Source organism: Sciurus carolinensis, chromosome 1, assembly GCF_902686445.1.
Source record: "Sciurus carolinensis chromosome 1, mSciCar1.2, whole genome shotgun sequence".
NCBI classification, from domain to species: Eukaryota; Metazoa; Chordata; class Mammalia; order Rodentia; family Sciuridae; genus Sciurus; species Sciurus carolinensis.
This window is the reverse complement of record NC_062213.1, coordinates 188790617-188814734: the sequence shown is the minus strand read 5'-3', so window position 1 is coordinate 188814734 and position 24118 is coordinate 188790617. Positions and strand designations below refer to the sequence as shown.

The 24118-nt window shown below is 43.6% G+C and overlaps 1 protein-coding gene, 1 long non-coding RNA gene and 4 other non-coding genes across 8 annotated transcripts; 1 reads left to right on the top strand and 5 right to left on the bottom strand.

The window, feature by feature from the left end:
- Positions 1-342: 342 nt before the first annotated feature.
- On the top strand, positions 343-18453 carry Trnau1ap (tRNA selenocysteine 1 associated protein 1). Of its 3 annotated transcripts, none has more exons than XM_047547844.1 (9): positions 343-494; positions 948-1045; positions 5136-5235; positions 5849-5901; positions 8260-8391; positions 10263-10382; positions 15839-16013; positions 16205-16238; positions 18198-18453. In XM_047547844.1, exons 1-9 carry the CDS (start codon positions 468-470, stop codon positions 18332-18334), a joined length of 876 nt encoding a protein of 291 aa, XP_047403800.1. In that variant the 5' UTR covers positions 343-467; the 3' UTR covers positions 18335-18453. The 3 variants fall into 3 exon arrangements, with proteins under 3 accessions (XP_047403800.1, XP_047403802.1, XP_047403801.1); XM_047547845.1 differs by having other exon boundaries at positions 344-494; positions 15839-16001; XM_047547846.1 differs by lacking the exon at positions 10263-10382.
- Positions 18454-19731: 1278 nt separating this feature from the next.
- LOC124981642 (uncharacterized) lies at positions 19732-22500 on the bottom strand. Its single transcript, XR_007108109.1, has 4 exons — positions 22167-22500; positions 21181-21269; positions 20384-20437; positions 19732-19837 (listed from the first exon to the last, which is right to left on the bottom strand). It is a non-coding gene; the product is annotated as an uncharacterized LOC124981642 (long non-coding RNA).
- Positions 19910-19983, bottom strand: LOC124968788 (small nucleolar RNA SNORD99). The gene has a single exon (XR_007105845.1). It is a non-coding gene; the product is annotated as a small nucleolar RNA SNORD99 (small nucleolar RNA).
- On the bottom strand, positions 20609-20740 carry LOC124968706 (small nucleolar RNA SNORA61). The gene has a single exon (XR_007105822.1). It is a non-coding gene; the product is annotated as a small nucleolar RNA SNORA61 (small nucleolar RNA).
- Positions 21002-21131, bottom strand: LOC124968677 (small nucleolar RNA SNORA44). The gene has a single exon (XR_007105815.1). It is a non-coding gene; the product is annotated as a small nucleolar RNA SNORA44 (small nucleolar RNA).
- Positions 21590-21724, bottom strand: LOC124968626 (small nucleolar RNA SNORA16B/SNORA16A family). The gene has a single exon (XR_007105796.1). It is a non-coding gene; the product is annotated as a small nucleolar RNA SNORA16B/SNORA16A family (small nucleolar RNA).
- Positions 22501-24118: the final 1618 nt, after the last annotated feature.

Here is a 24118-nt window from a genome sequence, read left to right as displayed (position 1 = left end):
CAAGCAGCGGCTTGTGAAAGGTCACACTTAAGGAAACCAGATCGTCCTGACTCTCAAAAAGGGTCCTTTCACTCCTTTTCAAACGCTTTTATTTGCATCAAGCAAATGTTTTACATCGAGCACAGGTTATTTTTTAGATTACATATGTATGTATACAGGTGTGTGGTCTTGTTTGTTTTTTCACTACACGAAGTCGAAAAAAAACCACCCAGCTCACCGGCGGAGCCGACCGATGCCCGGCAGCCACCTACAGCACTGGGTCTGGCCTGAGCTCCGCCCGCTGCGATCCGGAAGCTCGGCCTCCGGCCGGGTCCCCAGGAAAACCCGGAGCGGAGCGTCGGGCCGGGCCGGAGCTGCGGCGCGTGCGCGGAAGGCGCAGCCCTCGCGTTCTCCCGGGCGGTCCCGGCGGCGCGGCTTGGCGCCCGCGCGCGCCTCAAAGGCCCGCGAGGTGCCCGCCTGGGTGCGGGATGGCGGCCAGCCTGTGGATGGGAGACGTGAGTGAGGACGGCCGCCCAGCCGAGAAGGCGGAATCTCGGTGTCGCGGGGGAGGAGGACCTGAGGGGGAGGGGACCTCGGATCCCGACAGGGTGGAAGTGAACGGGAGGGTCCCAGCGTCCGAGCGCCGCGGCTGCGTCTGACGGGAGGGGCCCTGGGCCCCTCTCGGGTACGCGGAAGGGAAAGGAAGGTTCTTTGGGGAAACCGAAGGGGCGGGACCCCAAGGGTTGAGGGGCGCCACGGTTCTAGGACTGCAGGGATGGGGCTCCTGACCCCTCGGGCTCCCTGAAGGGGCGGGATTGAAGTGAAGGAGCCGGACTTGAGGCCGCCTGCAGAGGAGGGCTCCCACGCCCGGCATCGGCCTGCGGCCTGCGGCCTGCGGGAAGGGGTTCTGCGCCCCGGCTGGGCCGCTGGACGCGGGCCTGAGCCGCGCCGCTCTTGTTTTTATGTAGCTGGAACCCTACATGGATGAGAACTTCATCTCTAGAGCCTTTGCCACCATGGGGGAGACCGTGATGAGCGTCAAGATTATCCGAAACCGTCTTACAGGGTACGTCTCTTCCTAGTTCTCAGTTCTTAGATCATTCTGCAGCTGTCATTCAGGAGAATGTAAACAACACAGGGAGTCAGGCTCCTCTCCACCTCTGATAGCGATAGTTACAATGTTACAAAAATTAACATTTGGGGGGCTTACTGAGTGGAAGTAGGCATATTGTTTAAGGACGGGATGCTGAAGCCAGACTGGATTTGAAAACTTTTCTGCCTGTGACCTTGAATAAGTTACTTGTCTGCTTTGTTTCTTTCACCTTGGTTGTAAAAAATGAGAATAATAATAGAATTTCCCTCATAGGTGAGGAGTAAATTAGTTAATTCATATTTTGCATTTAGAAAAGTGTCTGGCTTATGATATAAACTCAGTAACTATAGATAGATTACGACTTGCTAGGTAATAAAGGATTTACATTCAATATCTTTAAAAATCATAAAATCTCTGAGCTAAGTACTCTTATAAAAGACAGTCAATAATTCTCTTAAAGTGACATAGTTTTTTTGTATGTGTGCATGTGGTACTGGGGATGGAACCCAGGGCCTCCAGCATGCCTAGCAAGCTCTCTACCACTGAGCTACACCCCCAACCCCCATTGCAGATATTAAATGACAAACTAGGGCACAAATACAAGTATGTCCTCAAAGCTCTTGAGTATCCCTTAACTCTTTTTTCTTTTATTCTCTCTCTTTGTTGTTGTTATTGTATTGGAAATTGAACTCAGGGTCTCATACATGCTAGGCAAGAATTTGAGATACATTCCCAGCCCTCTTTTTTATTTTGATACAGGATCTTGCTACATTGCTGAGGTTGGCCTTGAACTTGTAATCTTCTGTTGCAGCCTCATGAATAGGTGGGCACAGGTATGTGCCACCACACCAGCTGTCCCTTAACTCTATGCCATTCATTAAAGAAAATTTATTTAGCCAGGCACAGTGGCATGCCTGTAATCCAGTGACTTAAGAGACTGAGGCAAGAGGTTTGCAAATTCAAAGCCAGCCTCAGCTACTAGTGGAGGCCCTGTCTCAAAATAAAAAATAAAAAGGGCTGGGTTGTGGCTTAATGGTAAAGCATCTCTGGGTTCAAACCCGGTATCCCCCTTTTAAAAAAATGTATGTATACATACACACACACATGCACACGTTTATTTATAGAGACACTACTATATGTTACTGTTCTGGACTCCTGGGATAAAATGACTGAAATAAGCCATCATCCCTGCTCTCATGGCATTTACTACATTCTAGAGGGGGAATGAGGCAACAAATAATTAAGCAAACAAAATGCAGAATATTTTAGATGGTGCTGTTTTACCAGAATCTTGTTTTCTGGAGAAACAAGAAACACTTTTCTTAGTGTTCTGGTTAGAAATGAGAGGATTCCTTCTGTTTGACAGTGTGGAGTATCTGCTCTCTGCCAGGTGCTCTATTTAATGTGGCTTGCTAAAACATCAAATGGTTTAAAAATAGAGATGAGCGATGCTAAGTGTGGCCAACTCTGTGACAAAGGAGCACTTTGTATATTCAAAACTCTATTACTGGATTGTGTGTATGTACAAATAGGTAACAACAAATCCCATCAATATGTACATCCGTCATGCACCAATAAAAGAATGTGAGGGGAAAAATTTTTTTTCTATTACCGGACAGAGGATGTAACTCAGTGGCAGAGTGCTTGACTAGCATACCCAAGGCCCTGGGTTCAATCTCCAGCACTGCTAAAACAAAAACAAACAAACAAAAACCCATTACCACCCATTGCACTGGCACATGCCTGTAATCCCAGCAACTGGGGAGGCTGAGGCAGGAGGATGGCAAATTGAAGGGCCTCTACAATTCAGCGAGACCCTGTCTCAAAAGAAAAGGACTGGGGATATAGCTCAGAGGTAGAAAGCTCCTGGGTTCAATCCTCAGTACTACAAAACAAAAACATTACCCAAGGACAGATTTTCTGACTGGGAGATCATGCTGGTCTGAACATTTCTGTTCCTGATTTTATAAACAGAAAACCCCAAATAATCAGCTACTGGTATGAAAATTCATTCTGTAACACTTTCTGCTTTTTATAACGTTTTCATGTCCTCACATTTCAGTCTTTGCAGTAAGATTTTAAACTATCTTTTCTTACCAGTAATTGCTAAACTCTAGCTGTTACTTACGGTGGTACCTGTGGACACATTTTATTTCTATCCTGCCTCACCTGACATAGGCTTTGAAATGGCTTAGAAAAATACTGTATAATAAATAAATGTAAATTTAAAACATCAAGACCAAAAAATAAAAGATTAAAATATAACACCCAAGTAAAAGCAATATGCAATAGAGCATGGTGCTGCTACAGTGGCACAGACCTATAATCCCAGGAACTGGAGGCAGGGGGGAAGGATCACAAGTTCAAGGTCAGCCTTAGAAATTTAAATTTAGCAAGGCCCTCAGCAATTTAGTGAGATCCTGACTCGAGATAAAAATTGAAAGGGCTGAGAATGTAGCTCAGTGGTTAAGTGCCGTGTGTGTGTGTGTGTGTGTGTGTGTGTGTGTGTGTGTGTGTGTGTATCTTCCCCTAAGACCTGGCAAGTCCAGGCTTACTTATTTCCCCAAGAGAAAGGATGACTATATTTTCATTCACAAAAAATAGACCTTGAAAAGGAATGTTCAGAGGACCTATATGACAACAGCCAAAAACTTCAAATAACCCAGTTATCCAAGGATACTTGACATATACTAGTATTTTCATATGGAAAATGCTACTGAGTAATAGAAAGGAACAAGCAACATGGTTGTATCTCAAAAACATGCTGGAATTGAGGGTTGTAGCTCAATGGTAGAGGGAGGGCTTGGCTAAAAAAAGAAAAACAAAAAAACAACTGCCCTACCTCCTGTGCTGGGGATTGAACCCAGGGTCTCACCTGTGCTTGCCAAGCCCTCTACCACTGATTTACACCCTTAGCTCCCCCCCCCCCCATTTATTTATTTATTTTGGTACTGGGTATGTACACACATGTCCTGGGTATTAAATCCAGGGCCTTGGTGCATGCTAGGCAAGCCTTTATTTATTTATTTTTTTTTGGTACCAGGAATTAAACCCAGGGGTGCTTAACCACTGAGCCACATCCCTAGCCCCTTATTTTTTACTTAGAGATAAGTCTTGCTGAGTTGCTTAGGGCCTCACTAAATTGTTGAGGCTGACTTTGAACTCTCAATCCTCCTGCTTCAGCCTCCTGAGCCTCTGTGATTACAGGTGTGTGACACTGCACCTGGCCAACCACTCTTGATTTTACTGTTTTTTGTTTTGTTTGGGGTACTAGAAATTGATCCAGTGACACTTTACCACTAAGCTGCATTCCCAGCCCTTTTCTATTTAGCTAGACTGGGATTATAGGCACTGGGATTATAGGCATGTGCCCCTGCATCTGTGATCTCATGTCATATCCTACATTTTAGATTCATTTACTTGTGTACTATTTTACCTGTTCTATCCCTAATATTTCCTATAAACTAGATGTTAGATCTAAAGGCTTGATTGGATTGCATTAAATATTTTGGACAAGAGTACTTTACAGATGATATAGTACAAAAATAAGTGTTTACCCAATGAGTCTGGGACTGTCCAGATTAGCAGTCATTATATTTAGGTTTGTAAGTTATTTCTTTTTTTTTTTTTTTTTTGGGTACTGGGGATCGAACCCAGGGCCTTGTGCTTACAAGGCAAGCACTCTACCGACTGAGCTATCTCCCCAGCCCTGTAAGTTATTTCTTAACTGGAATATTACTAACAACAAAAGCTGTGGATTCTGATTAGAAAACCCTTTCTCCTCCCCTTCAGGCCAAGACTCATGTGGGTATCTTTAACCCATTAAATCCCAAGTTTTTAATTCTGTGAATTTTTCAATGAAACTGACATAGGTGCATTAAAATGTCAAATCGTAATCTACAGATTATATATATTACTGTATTAATGCTAATCATTATATTCTGATTATTAAATAACTATATTATGTATTATCATACAACATTTAAGTTTTTTATAGGTGTTCCACATCTGGGACAATGTGACAAAATGGGTTAGCCATTCTCTTTGTTTGCTTTCTTTCCAGGATCCCAGCTGGCTACTGCTTTGTAGAATTTGCAGATTTGGCCACAGCTGAGAAGTGTTTGCATAAAATTAATGGGAAACCCCTTCCAGGAGCAACACCTGTAAGGACATTCAGATAATGATAATGTTGCCATTTTTATTGTCATTGATTACCACCATCTATTGAAGCCCTACTGTATACTTAAATCATTTTATTTAATCCCCCAACAACCCTGTACAGCAGGCATTGTTATCTTTGACATACAAGGAAATTGAAGCTCAGGGAAGTAAATAACATACCCAGGGCAACACATGTAAGTGGCAGAGCCAGGATTCAGACTGAAGATTGGTTGCTTCCAAAACCCCTGCCCTTTCCACTCCACATCACTGCCTCCTATGAGATTTGAAACTCTAGGTCTTTTGCCTGACTGAGAAACTAGATTAGGCTGGCAGCAGCAGGAACCCATTTCAAGAGAGTTACATTCTGCTCTTCCCACAGTTACTTAGCTTACAGTTGCTGCACCAGCTGGCATACCTGGGCTCATAGAACCATGGAGCTGGCAGTGCCCTTAACGGTCATCTGTGCAACCCCCTCATTTTATACAGGAGAAAAGGCTGAGGCTTAGAGAGGGGGAGATGTTTTGGCGAAGGTAATTTATTTCAGTTTTTTTCAAATATTGTTTGATTGTTGAAACGCCTTTCTCTGTTTTAATTTGCTTGTTTTTAAATTTCTAGGCAAAACGTTTTAAACTGAATTATGCCACTTATGGGAAACAGCCAGATAATAGGTAAGTACAGAGCCACCCCGATATAGCTACAAGCCCTGGGAAATGTTTAGACAGAGGCAAGATGTGGCATTGTGCCAATATTTGCCAAAAGGAGGATGGGGAGTCAAATTTGGTTGCCTACACTTTGCCCACTCCTAAGGGAAGACACACTTCCACTTTCCCATTGGTGGACCTTCCTGGGGTGCATCCTGTCACAGCTGTCTTTTCCCTACAGGCTAGAGATGTAACTCAGTGGTAGAGCACTTGCCTAACATGCTGAAGGCCCTGGGTGTGAACCCCACCACCATAGGAGGCAGGGGGCTTTCCTATATCTGATCCCTCCCCCAGCCTTCTACCTGTTACTTTCTACATTATTGATGTTTTATTCAGTAAAAATCCACCTGCGCCTGGGATTGTGGCTCAGTGTTAGAGTGCTTGCCTAGCATGTGTGAGGCATTGGGTTTGATTCTCAGCACTGCATACAAATAAATAAAGGTTCATCAACAACTAATAAAAATATTCTAAAAAAGAATCCATCTGTTATAGAAGCATAAATTGATTGGCATCTCAGGTTGCTATTTGAAAGATTTAAAACAATGTATTAAAAGCTTTGTATCCCTTGACCCTGTAATCCTGCTTTTCAGAGTTTATCCAGTAATGTGTGCAAAGAGTAGTCTCAAAAGTGTTCAAGCCAGGCATGGTGGCACATGCCTATAATCCCAGTGGCGTGGGAATCTGAGGCAGGCGGATCGCAGGTTCAAAGCCAGCCTCAGCAACTTAGAAAGACCCCGTTCCTAAATAAAACATTAAAAAGGGCTGGGGGTGGGGCTAAGTGGTTATGCTCCCCTGGGTTCAATCCCCAGTACCAAAAAATGAAATAAAATAAAATAAAAGTCATGGTGCAGAATATTGACTTATCAAGATGTTGGCAGTGTGGATTTTTGATAGGTGTTTTTCTGTTTGTTTGTTTTGTTTTTTTAAGAGATAGAGCCTTGCCATGTTGCCCAGGCTGGCTTCAAACTTCTGGGCTCAAGCAATCTCCTGCCTCAGGCATCTGAGTAGCTGGGAATATAAGTGCATGTCATTGCACTTAGCTGTTGGTGATATGTTAGAACTAAAAGGGTAGAAACAAAACAGGATAGGCTGGGTGTGGTGGTATACCCAGCAACTCAGGAGGCTAAGGCAGGAAGATTGCAAGTTCAAGGCCAGCCTCAGCAATTTAGTGATCCCCTAAACAACTTAGCAAGGTCCTGTCTCAAAATAAAAAATAAAAAGGGTGGGGATGTTGCTCAGTGGTTAAGCACCCCTAGGTTCAATCACTACTACAAAAATAAAAAAAGAAGGCTGGGGATATAACTCAGTGGTAAAATACCCCTGGGTTTAATCACCAGTACCAAAAAAAAAAAAAAAAAAAAAAAGCCGTAGAAAAAAGTGGTACATCCAACAACTCAGGAGGCTGAGGCAGGATGATTGCGAGTTCAAAGCCAGCCTCAACATATTAGCGAGGCCCCAAACAAGTCAGCAAGACCCCTGTCCAAAAAAGGACTGGGGGATGTGGCTCAGTGGTGGAGTACCCCTGAGTTCAATCCCCAGTGCCAAAACAGAAACAAAATAGAAAAAAGAAAAATATATATCAGAACATTCATAGTGATTGCCTTTGGATGACTGAGCTATTGGTGGTTTTATTTTTCTTTGTGCTTTTGTGTATTCTGCTCAAAGTATAAGGAATAATACAAGGAATATATATCATTCTTGAAATAAAATAATAACAAAAGTTTGCATTTATCATGGTGCTGGGGATTGAATTCAGGGCCTTGTACATACTAAGCACCTGCTATACCATTAAGCTGCACCCCTGACCAATAATATTTTTGAAAGAATTAATTGATCCTCACCCCCTGACCCCCCAGTAAGCTTGGATTACAAGTATGTACAACTACCCTCTGGATTCTATCCCTTATCATTTGAATTAAAAATGTACAATGAATACACAATGACTAGATAGCTTTCTTTGAAAAAAGTTTTCTTTTGAGTTTTTCAGAGATGTACCTCTGACCTGTCCCTCCATCTATATTTACATAATAATTGAAACCTTAAAACTAGATAGGCCTATGTATTAGGCAGGGAATTCAAGGCAGGGGACTATTTCCCTAATTCTTCTGCCAGAACTATAATGAAACAGATTAGAACCTGGGTAAGTCTAGTATGCATGAGATGCTGTGTTTGATTCCCAGCCCTGGGGGGTGGGGGGACTTGGTTAAGTCCACCCATCAGATGTATTTCCTAAGAGACCCTGGAGAAGTTTATCTGGAATATGCCAAAAGAGCTTTGCTGAATGGCTTTTGCTCTTTATCACTGACTCTTGTTCTCTCCTCTCAGCCCTGAGTACTCCCTCTTTGTGGGGGACTTAACCCCAGATGTGGATGATGGCATGCTGTATGAATTCTTCGTCAAAGTATACCCCTCCTGTCGGGGAGGCAAGGTGGTTTTGGACCAGACAGGCGTGTCTAAGTAAGGCTTTACCTGTAACTGATTCTGTTTCAGAATTCTCCTCTCGGGGAAGTGTTAGAGAGCATGTTGCTTCAGAGCATAGGCACTGGAGCCAGACTGTCTGGTTTGAATCCCAGCTCCAATTCTGATGAGGGACAGTATAGTAAGCAAGTTATTTCAAGCCTCTCTGCCCCTATTTTTTTGTCCTTAAAATGGGGCTAATAGTCAGAAAAAGCAATCATGAAATTCATCTGGAAGAACAAAAGACCCAGAATAGCCAAAGCAAGCCTGGGCAGGAAGAGTGATGCAGGAGGTATCACAATACCAGATTTTAAACTCTACTATAGAGCAATAGAGCAATAGTAACAAAAACAGCATGGTATTGGCACCAAAATAGATAGGTAGGCCAATGGTACAGAATAGAAGACACAGAGACATACCCACATAAGTACAGTTATCTCATACTAGACAAAGTTGCCAAAAACTTACAATGGAGAAAAGATAGCCTCTTCAACAAATGGTGCTGGCAAAACTGAAAATCCTTATGCAGTAAAATGAAATAAAATGGGGCTAATAGTATCTCCATAGGTTTGATATAAGGATAAGGATTAAAAGATATAAGTAAGTCACATAGGAAATGCTCTATAAATGTTTGCTGTTGTGTTTACTATTGTTACTATGCCTTTTAGTGTAGTTATAAGTTTTCACTTCAAAAAGGGAAAAACAGCTGGGCACGGTGGCACACACCAGTAATCCTGGCAACTCAGGAGGCTGAGGCAGGAGGATCACAAGTTAAAAAGTCAGCCTCAGCAACTGAGTGAGGCCCTAAGCAACTCAGTGAAACCCTGTCTCTACTTAAAAAAAAAAAAGTGCTAGGGGTGTGATTCAGTGGTAAAGCACCCCTGAGTTAAATTCCTAGTACCAATAATAATAATTAATTAATTTTAAGATGTGAAAAATGAATAGAAAGGGAAAAAAAAAATATATATATATATATATATACATACATATATATGTGTGTGTGTGTGTGTATGTATATGTATATATATATATATATATATGTATATATATATATTTCTTTCTTTTTTTTTTTTTTTTTAATAGCAGTGCTGAGGATTTAACCCAGGGCTGCTTTGCGTATGCTAGGCAAGCGCTGTACCACTGAGCCACACCCCAGCTCAAGCAGGCTCATTGTTGATCAGCATAGTACTTATAAGCACAGGCTTTGGGAATCTGATGCTTAGATTTGAATTATGCTTCTACTAACTATAACTTCGGCTACTTCTTCAGTAAAAAGGTGGATACTACCTTCATTTGATTGTTGGACAGTTTATAAGATAACCCTGGGAAAATATTCAGTATAGCCTGGGAAATATTTAGTGCTCAATAAGTGTTACCTATCTCTAGTTTATTCCCCAACTAGAACTTGAGCTCAAGAGAGCAGAAACCCAGTCTCTGTGACTGCTGCATCTACTCAATACCAGGAGTACAAAGAAGTCTTTGGAAATATTTGTGGACTGGACTTCTTCAACTGTTACTATTACTGCTACTACCACAATTATACTGATAATACTTTCTTATTTTCCTGTAGATTAGGAAGGAAGCTCCTACCTGGGAAGGAGTCCCACAGGTGAAGGTATCAAGAATGGTCAACTAAAAGTAGGAATTCCTACGGATTTCAGGATTGTCCAGTGCTTGAATCTGGCACTGTTCTGTGGACACCTCCACTGTTGGGACTCATCCCTTCCCAGAGTGATGGACTTCCTCCTTAGTCCCTTTTCTTTTCCTCATTCCTGCTCACTTTCTAACCTTTCCCTCTTTTCCATGCTGCCATTCTTAAACTTCATCACATTTGTGACCTAAAGAGTATATTGGGTTTTTTTCCCCTGCAGGGGTTATGGTTTTGTGAAATTCACAGATGAACTGGAACAGAAACGAGCTCTGACGGAGTGCCAGGGAGCAGTAGGACTTGGGTCTAAACCTGTGCGACTGAGTGTGGCAATCCCTAAAGCGTGAGTGGGTAGGGAGGGCGGAGGGCCCTGGACTCGCCCCACCCACATTCCTTATCTGTTTACTGAGAGTCAGGGCATCCACTTGGATGGGAGACCGCAGGAAGGTTGACTCAAGTCACAATTACTGAATATTTGCCTTGGGGAAGGTGGGTGCTGTGTATTAGAGATAACCTAGTATAACCTCCCCCCTTCAGAGGCTTATAGCTGGGGACAGAGCTATGATTGGGGAGGCAGATACATACAGTAGCACTACTGTAAAAGCTGGCTATACTTGCCCAGTGTTCCTGTTCTTTGCCCAGTGGTGCTGCTGTTGGGAATTTATCATAGAATTTATAAGTACTGAGCAGGAAAAACTTGCTTCCATTTAGTCTTATTTATATTAGTGAAACCTACAAGCCTCCTGTGAATGTCCTTTGCTATGGGAATGGCTCAGAATGAATTCCAAACACCTTATAGAATGTTATCTATGTCACTATTAGATTTGCCATGCTAGGTTGAAAACCCTATCTGCCTTTTCTAGGTAGAAAATCCTTCCCTAACATGTCCAAGGAGATTTCTTTTTTTAAAATATTTTTAGTTGTAGATGGACACAATACCTTTATTTTGTCTATTTAGTTTTTTTATGTGGTGCTGGGGGTCGAACCCAGGGCCTCATGCGTGCTCAGCAAGTGCTCTACCACTGAGCCACAACCCCAGCCCCATCCAAGGAGATTTCTTGAGCAGATGTAAGACAACTTTTCTCTGAGTAGCATCTTTCATTATTTAACCAAAGCAGTGATTCTCAACTGGGGACAGTTTTGCCCCTAAGGCAACATCTACAGATACTCTGGTTATCAAGCAGCTCGAATTACTCAATGTCCTACAATGCATAGGGCAGCCCTCACAGCAAGGAATCATGTGACACACAACAGTAGTGCCAAGGCTGAAAACTTCCAAACAGAAAATGAAAGAGTAGTTGAACCCTTAGAGTAGAGCTTCTAAATGCTAAATAACTTTCTTTTTCTCTTTCTTTCTTTCTTTCTTTCTTTTTTTTTTTTTTTTTTTTTTTTTTTTTTTTGGGAGGGATTGAACTGAGCTGCTTATGTTAGGACGCTATTCCAGTATCCAAAGTAAAAATTCCAGGTCCTTTTAAAGGAAAAGACAAAGGATTTATTCTGGCCAGGGCTGGGGAAGCAGAAAGCAGACGGTTCTGCAGTCTCTGACGCCTGCATGGGGGTCAGCTGCCACTTAAAAGGAGGAAAACCACAAAGAAAGGGGGAGAGAAAGGGTGGCAGTTACAGCCAAAAGTTACATTGCATACAGTGGAGAGAGCATTCTTAGAAATTGCACCTTTTGTACATACTCAGAAAGGCAAACTTACATTAGCTCCATAGTTCAGAGACATCGTGGTCAGGGGGCAAGTGGGTGAGGATAGAGGTGTTAGCTGCTATGGAGTGGGCCCATGAGGAAAGCGGGGCTGATTTTACCTCATGTGAGATGTCTGAACAAAATGGGGTCAGCTTGGCTTAATTTTCAAATCAGCCCATGACACTTAGAACCTCAGTGACTTAGCGAGGCTGGCCTTGAACTTGCGATTCTCCTGCCTCAGCCTCCCAAGCTGCTGGGAGTAATTTTTTTCAAAACAATTTGGAAATTCTCTGTGGTTTAACTGTGTTTAATACGTTGAATGATACAGGTGTGGCGGCACACGCCTGTAATCCCAGTTATTTGGAAGACTGAGGCAGGAGGATCACAAGTTCAAAGCCAACCTCAGCAATTTAGCAAAGCCTAAACAACTCAGTGAGATCCTGTCTCTAAATAAAATATTTTTTTAAAAGGGCTGGGAATGTGACTCAGTGATAAAACACCCCTGAATTCAATCTCTGGTTACCCTCACCACCCAAAAAAAGAAAATAGTAATACATTGAATTGAAGACCAATCTGAGTGATTTTCCCAGAGGTACTCTACCATAGCATTACATCCCTGATCACCTTCTTTTTGAGACAGGGTCTCACTAAATTGCCCAGGCTAGCCTTGAACTTGTAATCTTCCTGCCTTGGCCTCCCAAAGAGCTGGGATTAAAGGCATGTGCCACCACACCAGCTAGCAGAAATTTTTAAAAGAGAAAAATTTCCTCATAATTACCTTACTCCAAATTACTGTAATTTCAGCCAGCTGTGTAGTAGTGCACTCCTGTAATCCCAGTGACCTGGGAATCTCAGGCAGGAAGAGCATAAGTTGTCAGGGTCAGCCTGGGCAACTTAGTGAAATCCTGTCTCAAAATAAAGGTGGTCGTGCTCACCTGTAATCCCAGTAGCAGGAGGATGGCAAATTCAAAGCCAGTCTCCGCAACTTAGTGAGTTCCTGAAAAATTTAGTGAGACCCTGTCTCAAAATTAAAAAAAGGGCTGAGGATGTGACCCAGTTGTTAAGCACCCCTGGGTTTAATCCCCAGTACCAAAATAAATAAAAATAAAGAGAGCTGGGCTGTAGCTCAGTAATAGAGTACCCTTGGGTTCAATCTTCAGTACCACAAAAAAAAAAAAAAACTATAATTTCCCAGTTTAAAACTTATTCATATGATTCTTACAAGACTCAGTTTTGTAAGAATAGCATAGATTTGATTTCTTTTGTTTTTGGTGGTGTTGCAACTGAGGACCTCACACATGCTAGGTAAGCATCCCACTACGAAGCTACATACCCAGCCCTTTCATTATTTTATTTTGAGACAGGATATCACTAAGTTACACAGACTGGCCTTAAACTTGTTATTCTCCTGCCTCAGTCTCCCGAGTAGCTGGGATGACAGGTGTGTACTACTACCTCCAGCTTAGCCCTTCATTTTTAATTACAAGAGCCATCCAGTTATGATGGTGAAAAAATGTTCATTGGGTTTGTTTTCCAGTTTACTCAGTACATTTAATTTCCCATACAATTGTACAATCATCATTGTATATTTATATGGGGGTGGGGTCGTGCTGCATATTGAACCTAGAAACTCATGAGTGCTAGGTACACTGTATACTGAATTTTACCCCCAGCCAATAATGTTTTAAAGTAAAATGTGGGATAGGGTTGGGGATATAGCTCAGTGGTAGAGTGCTTGCCCAGCATGTACAAGGCCCTGAGTTCAACCCCTGTCACTGCAAATATAAATAATTAACCTCAGGAATGCTTCCCCCTGCCCCAGTACTGGTAATCAAACCCAGAGTTTTGGACATGGAAGGCAAGTGCTTTACCACCACTGAGTTACAGCTCCTTTTTTTGGGAGGATGGACAACAGGGTCTCACTGTGTTGCCTAGCCTCCCAAGTAGCTAGGATTACAGGCATACACCTCAACACCTGACTTAGAATATTCTTTTGTGGTTCATTCTGCCCAGCAATTCTTCTGATGTATACCAGTTTGACTGTTTCTGATACCTTATCATTTGTTCAGTCAATAATTTCTGAGTCCCTGCAACTACATAGGCCAAATCCTGGACTTTGGAGATACAGCTGTAAACAGGAGAAACAAAGAGGTTATAATCTGTTCTGTCTATTCCTTGTTGGATATTGTTGTCAGTGATGGGTATCTGCATAAGGGGAGGTGCCCTAAAACCCTGGGAATGAGGGTGAGCAGAGTTCTCTTTGAGAATTTGACTGTAATAGCTGTATGTAAAGAAACAGAAATGTCCTAATTGCCTATTGAAGAGAAATCCAGACCCAGGCTAGGGAGACTATACCTTCAATTTCCTTAACATGTCAGAAGAGTGGCAGATATCCTTGAAATCATGAAAGGGGAGTCAGAGATGAATATCAGGAGTGCCTAGCCTAACGCTGCGCTGGGCAGGGAGCAGGAGTTTCTGTCAGTACACTTCACTGAACCATGTGTGTAGAGGGGAATTGCTTTAGGCTAAGTCTTGGGCAATCAAGACAGGCTGAGTCTTGCTTACCAAGCAGACATTGAACTCACAAAGAATTTAAGAAGTTTGCACAGGCATAGAGCATTTGTAGTTCCTATAGGTAACAGGGATTTATTTGTATGGTATTCAGCTTCTGCATATGGATTGGTTACCCATCTAGTTTGACTATAGAGATGAAATGAGGGGAGAAGTGTGTTCCATTCTATGGAACCTTTATGAATCTTATAAACCAACCAATGACATGGTGGGGTCAGCTTCTCCTGTTTGTTGGCACTTGTAAGACACTCTGGAGCCCTTCAGAGAACAATGACTGGAGACACATTGCCACATGCTGAGCTTGAGTTATGTCTTGGTGATTCCTCTCATCTAGGACCTCGGTCAGACCCTGGGCCTCTTTTATGTGGTTTTTTTGTCATTGAAGGTAATGGATTCTTTGTGGTCTTGGCATTCTGGCTTTGGTTAGTAGCATGGCTGCTGTGCATTGAGAAGGAAGAAGCTTTACACCAACACTGGGCTTCAGCCCTGATTGATGAGTGCAAGATGTAGAAGACAGACAAGATGTTGTGAGCCTGTCAGAGCAGTGCTGTTTGGAACGGTGTGGTATTGGGAGTGTAAATCTAAAGAGTTAAATGTGGCTCCAGACCTAAGCATGGCCTTGGGAAATCACTCAACTTTTTAGAGACTTAATATCCTCATCTATATAATGGGAATAATAAATAACAGCTCTATGATAGGGCTGTGCAGGTGACCATAGATAAACAATGATTATCACAAATCCAGAGTAACTACTTAAATAAATGGTGCTGTGACTGTGGATGTAGCTCACTGGTAGAACACATGCTTAGCATGTGCAAAGCCTTGAATTTAATTCCCAGTGCTTGCGCGCGCGCGCACACACACACACACACACACACACACACACACACAAGATCACCACAGTGAACCACAGTGATAAGACTACTGGAATACTGCTTGTTTAGGTTTGATTTTTGGTGGAGAATGCTGTGCCACACACCTATAATCCCAGTGGCTCAGGTGACTGAGGCAAGGGGATCTCAAGTTCAAAGCCAATCTCAGCAACTGAATGAGGCCCGAAGCAATCAATGAGACCCCATCTCAAAATTTAAAAAACAAAATAATTTAAAAAAAAAAAAAAAAACCTGTTGTTTGAGACACTTCTTGGATCATCTTAAATCCAGATTACAGCCACGTTTACCTGACTTTTTTTGCAGCTGACAGAAAAAAGCTAAGATCTTGAGAAGGGAGAGAAAAATTGATCCTGACTTTGATAAGAGAGACAAATATAACCATTAAAAAACTCTTAAATACTTGTGTTCTGGAGACAGACTGCCTGGGTTTGAATCTCTTAGTAGCTGTGTGACTGTGGACCAGTTATTTAATCTCTATACTCATTTCCTCATCTGGAAAGTAGGAATAATGTTATACTAATTGCACAGGGTTGTTGTGAGGATTAAATTGAGTTAATCTGCATAAAGCATTTAGAACAGTCCCTGGCCACATAGGAAATGTTATATAAATATGTGCTTAGATTTGTTTTTATTTCTTCATTTAAGGAGCCGTGTAAAGCCAGTGGAATATAGCCAGATGTACAGTTACAGCTATAACCAGTATTACCAACAGTATCAGAACTACTATGCCCAGTGGGGCTATGACCAGAACACAGGCAGCTACAGCTACAGTTACCCCCAATATGGCTACACCCAGAGCACCATGCAGGTAACTGATTTGGTATGTCTGGTACTCTTGGGTTACTTTTCTCCTCTGGGAATGAGTCATTCTCCAGGATGGGATTAGTATCAGGGCTGGGGCTTCAGGAAAAGTGGGAAAGCAAGTGACCCAATTCTTACCAAGAACAAGCCATCGTGGTCATGGGCCAGGATTTTTCAGGCTCCTCACTTCCCTCTCTGGTCTCTTGACAGACATATGAAGAAGTTGGAGATGATGCATTGGAAGGTAAGAAAGAGTCCATTCATTCATTCCTGTCAACAGTTATCACATGATTGCTTTATGATTGGCATTGTGCTTTCAGCTAGATTCTGAGGAATGCAAGGTAAACTTTGCTCTGGAGGAACTTGCATTCTCCTGGGAAAGCCAGATGCATACATGATACTGGCAAAACGTGAAGCCTTATACCCAGAGGTATATGAGTGCAGATCTCTTTGAAAATGTACACACAATTCAGTAGGTTTTCAAAGAGTTACAAAATTGTGCAGCCACTACTACTAGTCCCAGAACATTTTTCTCATCCCTAAAAGAAACAGCAACCATTAGTAGTCACTCTCTATGCCCCTCCTTCAGCCCCTGAAAACCACTTTTATTTTTTCTCTGGACTACTTTTTTTGGAGGTGGGGGTTACTGGGGATTGAACCCAGGAGTGCTTTACCACTGAGCCACATCCCCAGCCCTTTTTATTATTTATTTGTTTATCTTTTTTGAGACAAGGTTTGTGCAGGTGCTTAGGACCTAAGTTGCTGCTGCTAGCCTTCAATTTGCAATCCTCCTGCCTCAGCCTTGCAAGTAGCTGGGTTTAGAGGTGTGCACCACCAAACCCAGCTTCTGGGAGTTTTAAATAAATAGAATCTTATATGTGATCTCTTTTGAATAGCATCTTTCACTTAGAGTGTTTTCAAGGATCATCTGCATTGTAGCCTGTCATTTCTTTCTTTCTTTGGGGGCCAACTAACACTCCATCGTCTGCATGTCCGGGTGTTTTGTTTATCCGTTCATCAACTGATGGACATTTGGGCTATTATGAGTAGTGCTACTATAAATATTCATGGACAAGCTTCTGTGTAAGTAAACAAAAGTTTTCATTTCTTTTGGGTATACCTAGGAGTAGAATTGCTAGATTATTTGGTGAACTGTTCAACCAGTTGATTGGCCAAACAGTGTTGATTAGCCAAACAGTGTTGATTATCTTTCCATATGCTTTTATTGGCCATTTGTTTATCTTTGAAAAAAATGTCTACTTTGCCCATTTTTTAATTGGGTGGTCTTTTTATTGTTGTTACTGGTTCTTTAAATCTTATTCTAGATTGTAGTCCCTTGTCACATGTATGACTTGCAAATATTTTCTCCCATTTCATAGGTTTTTTTACTTTATTGACAATCTCTCTTTTTTTTTTTTCCTCACAGTACTGGGAATCAAACCCAGGGGCACTCTATGACTGAGCTACATCCTCAGCACATTCTTACAGGGACAGGTGCTCCCTAAATTGCTGAGGGTGGCCTCAAAGCTGCAGTCCTGCTGCTTCTGCTTTCTGAGCCAGCTTGACCATAGTTCTTTTATCAGACATTTATCAGTTTTTTGAGGTGGTACTTTGGTGAAGCAACTGCATGTGTGGTGCTAGGGATGAGACCCTGGGCCTCTGTACATTGCAAGGCAAGCACTTTACCACTGAGCTATATCCTTGGCCCCACTCAGTATTTTTAGTTGTAGATGGAGACCTTTATTTTAATGTAGTGCTGAGGATCAAACCAGTGCCTCGCCCAGGAGGCAAGTGCTCCACCACTGAGCTACAACCCCAACCCCCAACTCAAGTGATTTTGATCAGATTTTTCAAGCCCAAGTTTGAAATGAGGGGCTAGGGATATAGCTCAGTTGGTAGAGTGCTTGCCTTGCAAGTATAAGGCCCTGGGTTCAATCCTCATCACAACAAAAAAACAAAATGAAATGAGGACCAGACCAGAAAATCCAGGGCATGATTACTAGCTAGAGGAGTAGCTTTTAATAATAATGTAAGGAGAATCAGACACCACTATGGGTATTATTCTTTAAGTACATTGTCATCTTCATCCTGGAGACCTTGCCCCTACAGGAGGCCTAGTGGTAAGAAATCAGGTCCAAGTCCCTTGCAACTGTGGTGCCTCCTCCATTAACCTGCCCTGAACCCATCCTTGCTTTTCTCCCAGACCCCATGCCACAGCTGGATGTGACCGAGGCCAACAAGGAGTTCATGGAGCAGAGTGAGGAACTGTACGATGCACTGATGGACTGCCACTGGCAACCCCTGGACACGGTGTCTTCAGAGATCCCTGCCATGATGTAAACAGGACAAAGGACAAGCCAGGATGGACGACGACTTAAAAAAAAAAAAAATCGTGAAAACTTTTGCTTTTGGAAATGATTTGTACGATTTTAATGACTTTCCTGAGATTACTTTTACAACTCTGCTGCCTCTTATTTTGTAGTGAATGATGAGTATAAAAACCAAGGGACCAACTGTTCAAGGTCCCAACAGGCATTTCATTGAACTAGTCATTTGCCCTAGTAGTATGTTGACACTCACACTCCTGGAGAAAGTGGATCACTGAATTGAGATTCATTTACTGAACCCTGGTTTAGAAGCCATTCTCAGGCCTCTAAATTTCTTGAGTGAGAACTTCTGGAGCACCTGCTGTGTCAGCTAAGGTCTCTGCCAGCAAAGTAGCTCCAAGTCTAGCAGGAAAGGCATGGCTCACTAGAGGAATGTTGGTAGAAGTGATGGAATGGTAGCTAGGCAGGTAAACACCTGGTTACTGTGGGGGAGGCCAAGGCAGGATTGTCAATTCAAAGCCCGTTTCAGCAATCTGGCAAAACCCTATCTCAAAAATAATAAAGGACTGGTAGCTAAGCATGGTAGTCCACACCTTTAATTCCAGAAACTCTGGAGGGTAAGGCAGAATTATTTAAATTAGAAGTCAGCCTTAGCAACTTTTAACCTGTCTCCAAAAAGTACTGTGGGGACTACGAATATAGCTCAGTTGGTAAGAGTGCTTGCCTCCCATGCACAAGGTCCTGGGTTTAATCCCCAGCACTACAAAAAAGTACTGTGCTAAGTGCCCCTGGATCCAGTCCTGTTAGCTGTACCCCAAAATGCAGTGGCTAGACCTAGAAAGTCTCAAGACTTGGAACTTGCCCCAATAGTGGGCGCTTCTATGAGTAGCCTTTGCAAGTGTTTGACATTACTGTGTCATGTGTCCCAAGCCCCTCCTCCACTTCTTGGCCTTAACTGCCAGGAGACATGGTGACTCAGAAAAAGGTAATGTGATGAAAATGACTTTTTATCAAGCCACACCCTGTGCCAGCCTCATATCCCTTATCTTTTCAAGTACATCCAGTATCAGTCACTTCTGAAATGTCTATGGTTTATAAAAGTTGCATCTTCCAATTTTTGCACCAGAGGAACTGAGGGTGGTGGGTAGGGTTGCTGCTTTAGGCCAAAAAACTTGAAGATTTCTTAAGAATCTAAACAGTCTTAGGCCCAGCAAAAGAGAGAAGAAGAAAAAAAAAAAAAAGTATGACAGCCACAGCACAGCCCTTGGAAACAGGCTGTACTATGTCACCAGGGAGCTCCCCAAGGAAGTCTCCAGAAGTAACTTACCAACTGATCAACCTTTTTAATGGAGGGACTGGATTATAGTTCACTTTGCATTTATGGGATGTTAAATGAGGAGTAAGCAACAATCTGAGGGACAAACACTTCCAAAGTCCTTTATTGTTTACCAATAATAACATGTGTATCAGCTACTGGTCACCTTTTTGCCTGCCTCTTCCTTCCCACGGTGTTTTTCTGAAAAGGAAGTTTAAGCCTGTGTTAGTGCTGCCCTGGTGATCCCCTCCTCCTCCCAGGCACTTTCTCAAGAGCTGGTCTCAGTCCCATATCCGCATTTCTCATCCATAGATGTCCACTCAGACTGGGTTTCATCCTGGACCAGCAAGCCGAAGAATACTTTAACTACTTGCTTCTAACCACTAGTCTGCCTCCCCTTCTCCCGGGGTAGCGGGAGATGAGGCCACATCAAAAATCATGGCATAAGCTCCAGCCACTAACATTTGCAGCTCAGTCCTTCCTGCCCAAGGAGCAGAGCTGTTCCCTCTGCTACTTCCAGTAGCTGTGCTTATGGCAAATCTAACAGATAAATGTTTCTTTGTTCCCTGGCCGTGAACTAACAAAGGTAGCAGTCAGTGAAGGTCAGATATAAACGTATTTCATTAAAAAGCTAAAATTTCCAGAGTGACCTTATGATTCTGTTTGCTACACTGCTTAAGGGTAGGGTTTACAACACTGAAGCTGTAAAGGAAGGTGTGATAAGGCTTCAGGTAGTCATCAACTCACCCAACTCTGTAGCCAGTTATCACACATGAAGACAACTTAACTGGTTACAAAGACCTTTAAAAAAAAAAAAAACCTCTGTCAAAAAGGAAGAAAACACCTTTCGAACACATTATTCAGCAATTCCTACATCAACTGCTCACAGGATCACCCTCATCCTCCCTTTATCCTCAGAGTATCTCCCCCATCATCCAGGATAAGAACAAAACAATTTCAAAGAGAATTCACCCCTGTTTGAAACTAGCCCATGTGCTATATAACAGACTAGAACACCGTGAGGCCAGCTTCAGTATTACTTTTCCTCCTTTTACGACCACCAAGACCAGTGTTCAGATCCGATGGGAAAGGGAACCAGAGGGTCAAGCATAACTTTACCTGAGTAAATTTACCTTAATCTAAAGCACAACTCCAGAAACAAGCTGGTCTGGTTCACTCTCCAATATCACACACTTCACACACTTCAGGAAAACTGGGGGGGGGGGGGGGGGGGGGGGGGGCACCTGCAGAACAAAAGCTTACTGTGAAAGCTCTAAATGAACTGATCCAGTACAACCGCTTACATGGACATCGATGGAACACACCTGAACTCAGGTGGCAGACTTCCAGCCCAGGTCTTGATAACATTATAGGAAAGGCGAGTGGCAGCGGCAGGTATTGTTCTGACCTGAGCTGTCAAAGTCTCTCCAGTTGCTCTCGCATGCAGTTGGAGATCCCATGGCCACAACCAGCCACAGCCCTTGGAAACATGCTGTACTGTGCCACCAGGGAGCTCCCCAAGTAAGTCTACAGAAGTAACTTACCAAGTCCTGAAGTTGTCACATTTCATCGCTGTCATGACCCCCACAGTCTTCACTCGCCATAATCTTCACGGAATCTTCATCTGGCACAGCTAAGATGAATGAGAGCACAACTGTCCTGAATGATCTTATCTCCTTCATCCAATCATAAAAGACTTGATTGGCTTTTAGTCCTGACCCTGGTGAGACCAAAGCACTGCCCATTCTCTGTGCCACTCTTATCTTTCCAGGACAGGCATCCCACCCACTCCCAGATGTTCCTCCATTCTGGTTCCTCGGCTCAACTAATTACTTTTCAAAAACCCTTATCCTGGTAACTCTACATTCAAGACCCTAACGTTTCAGGTGGGCATACATAAATATGCCAATATTAATAAAGGTCTCTATCCCTAAGAAATGACAAATACAATGAAATTGTCCTTTCCCAAAATGTTGCAGATCGGTTACAGCAAACAGAACGGCGACCGTCAAGGAAAACTGTTGCTCTGGGCTCCTTTTTGACCACAGCAGCTATGTGGAAGCAGCTGCAGCTTCGATAAGGGCCTTAGGGCAATGGAGGCCACAGAACCTCAACGCCAAACCACGCTCCGCCTAATTCGCCTAAATCCTGTGCATCATTATCGCCTATAAAAGGATAACAGACATCCTGTAGGTCCTAAAGACTACTACAGTGTACTGTCTTTTGAATGCATTATCTCAATCTCACAAATTCATTTTATACGGCTGGAGATGCAGGTCGGTGGTAGTGCTTGCCTAGCATGTGGGTTCAATCCCAAGCACCGCGGGAGAGGCAGGATAAGAGCGTCTGAATGACTCCAAAATCCGTCCTCCTGAAGATCCTGTCCTTACATTCACACCAAGGTGCCCTCCAGAAAACTCTAGTTAAGTCACTTGCCCAAGATCACGCAGCAGTTAACCGACTGGTGTTGTTCCCCAAATTAGGTCACCTGAGGCCCAGGATTTCAATCCCCAAGAGCCGAGTCACATACCCAACTCGTTTCGTGACCCTGGCCGCCGGCTCGCCTCATCCGTGGATCAGACGCCAACGCACCGAGGCTCCAGCAGAGACGGGAAGAGGACACCGCCTCGCGGGTTCCCGCCCGTCTCACTGCGCAGGCGGCCGTCGTGGCCTGCAGGACCTTGGCAGCCCAGGCCAGGAGGCCCGGGCCGGTGCGCGGTGCTCTACATCCCGCAGGCGCGAGAGGCAGCCTAGGCAAGCGCGGGCCCCCGGGGGCGAGCTGAGGCTGACACAGGCACGGGCTTCGGAAATCCACTTGCTACCATCCACCAGCAGCAGGGGGGCCGGGAGAAAGGACGCACTGGCCGCGGCCGCGGGCTTATATATGCCGAGCCTGCGACTGCGCCTGCGCCCGCTGTGCGCCGCGCGGAGCCTCTGGGATCTGTAGTCCGCGCGCCCCGGCGCAGCCCCACGCGCATGGCGGGCGGCTCAGCTCCGCAGCCGAGCGGGGCTGCGTGAGTGGTTTCTGCAGAGTCAGGAGCGGTTCCTTCCCCTCCATTCCGGACCCTCCGATCGCGCACAGCTGAGGCCGACCCCTCTTGCCCTCCCGTGAAGGGTCTTTCGATTTTCCCGCTGAACTGGAAAAGGGCTTGCGCCTTGGGATACCGGGAGTAGCAACTGAGAGGGTTTCCGCAGGGGCGCTGTGAGGTTTTGGAGAGGTCTTGGGAGGGCATCTCAAAGGAGATGAGTGAAGACTGAGATTGATGCATTATTTAAGGCTTGTCTCACCCGCCAAGAAGACTGAGTGCCTTCTGTTAAGCCTGCGCTCGCTTATCTCATCTAGTTTTGTTTTGTTTTAGTTGTAGATGAACACAATACCTTTATTTATTTATATGCGGTGCCGAGAATCGAACCCAGTGCCTCACGCATAGCTGGGCAAGCGCTCTTACCTCTGAGCCACAACCCCAGCCCCTCTGTGTGTAGGCCCCTCTGTGTGTAGGCATCATAGTTATGCTCATTTTTCAAAGGAAATTGAGGAATGGATTCCTAGCGAGTATGGTAAGGACTGGAACCCAAGTCCAGCCCAGAGACCACACAGTCACTGCCCATGTGCTGTATTTTGCCCATGGAATAAATGAGTAAACATCAACATAAAGATACAAACAGTAGGAGCTGGGGATGTGGCTCAGTGGTAAAGTGCTTGCCTGGCATATGTGAGGCACTGGGGTCGATTCTCAGCACCACATAAAAATGAATTAATAAAATAAAGGTATATTTTTTTAAAAAGATATAAATAGTAGTTGCTAAGCATCTGTTTTGTGCTTAATCCTAATTTCTGACCTTACATACACTTGAGGAACTAGGTTAACAGGGCTCGGTGCCGCGCCTGTAGTTTCAGCTATTCAGGAGACTGAGCTGGGAGAATCACTTGATCTGCGAGTTGGAGACCTGCCTCGCAACCTAAGAAGGTTCCAAAAGAAAAAGGAAAAACAGAAAAAAAAAAAAAAAAAACAGTAAGTTCTATTACTCCCATTTTATGGAGAAGAGAACAGTTTCTGATTGGGTTTGAAACTCTTTCAAATATGCATCTCCAGCCCCACTTCTCTCCCAAGCTCCAAAAGTAAAGCCCTGAAGCTTCCTTGACATCACCTAGAGGTCTAAGAGGCTTCTTAGAACACTCAGCTGCTCTTCCCCATTCAGAATGTCCTGGAAGAGACCCTGTGCTCCAGTCTTTTTGTAACATTCCATGTTCAATTCGTCAGCAAATCCTATATGCTGTGCTTTAAAATGTATCAAGAGGGGCTGGGGTTGCAGCTCAGTGGTAGAGGGCTTGCCTAACTGGGAGGCACTGGGTTTGAGTCTCAGCACCACATATAAACAAATAAAGGTTCATTGACAACTAAAAAATATTTTTTAAAAAAATGTATCAAGAATCTGACCATTTTTTACTGCCTCCACAGATATTACCATTGTCGCTCACTT

What these genes read in the sequence shown, in the direction of transcription:
- Trnau1ap (XM_047547844.1), top strand. Translation starts at nt 468, where the DNA reads ATGGCGGCCAGCCTGTGGATGGGAGAC. An exon ending in CCAGCCTGTGGATGGGAGAC is followed by an intron (nt 495 to 947) that starts GTGAGTGAGGAC and finishes GTTTTTATGTAG; the next exon opens with CTGGAACCCTACATGGATGA. An exon ending in AGTGTGGCAATCCCTAAAGC is followed by an intron (nt 10,383 to 15,838) that starts GTGAGTGGGTAG and finishes TCTTCATTTAAG; the next exon opens with GAGCCGTGTAAAGCCAGTGG.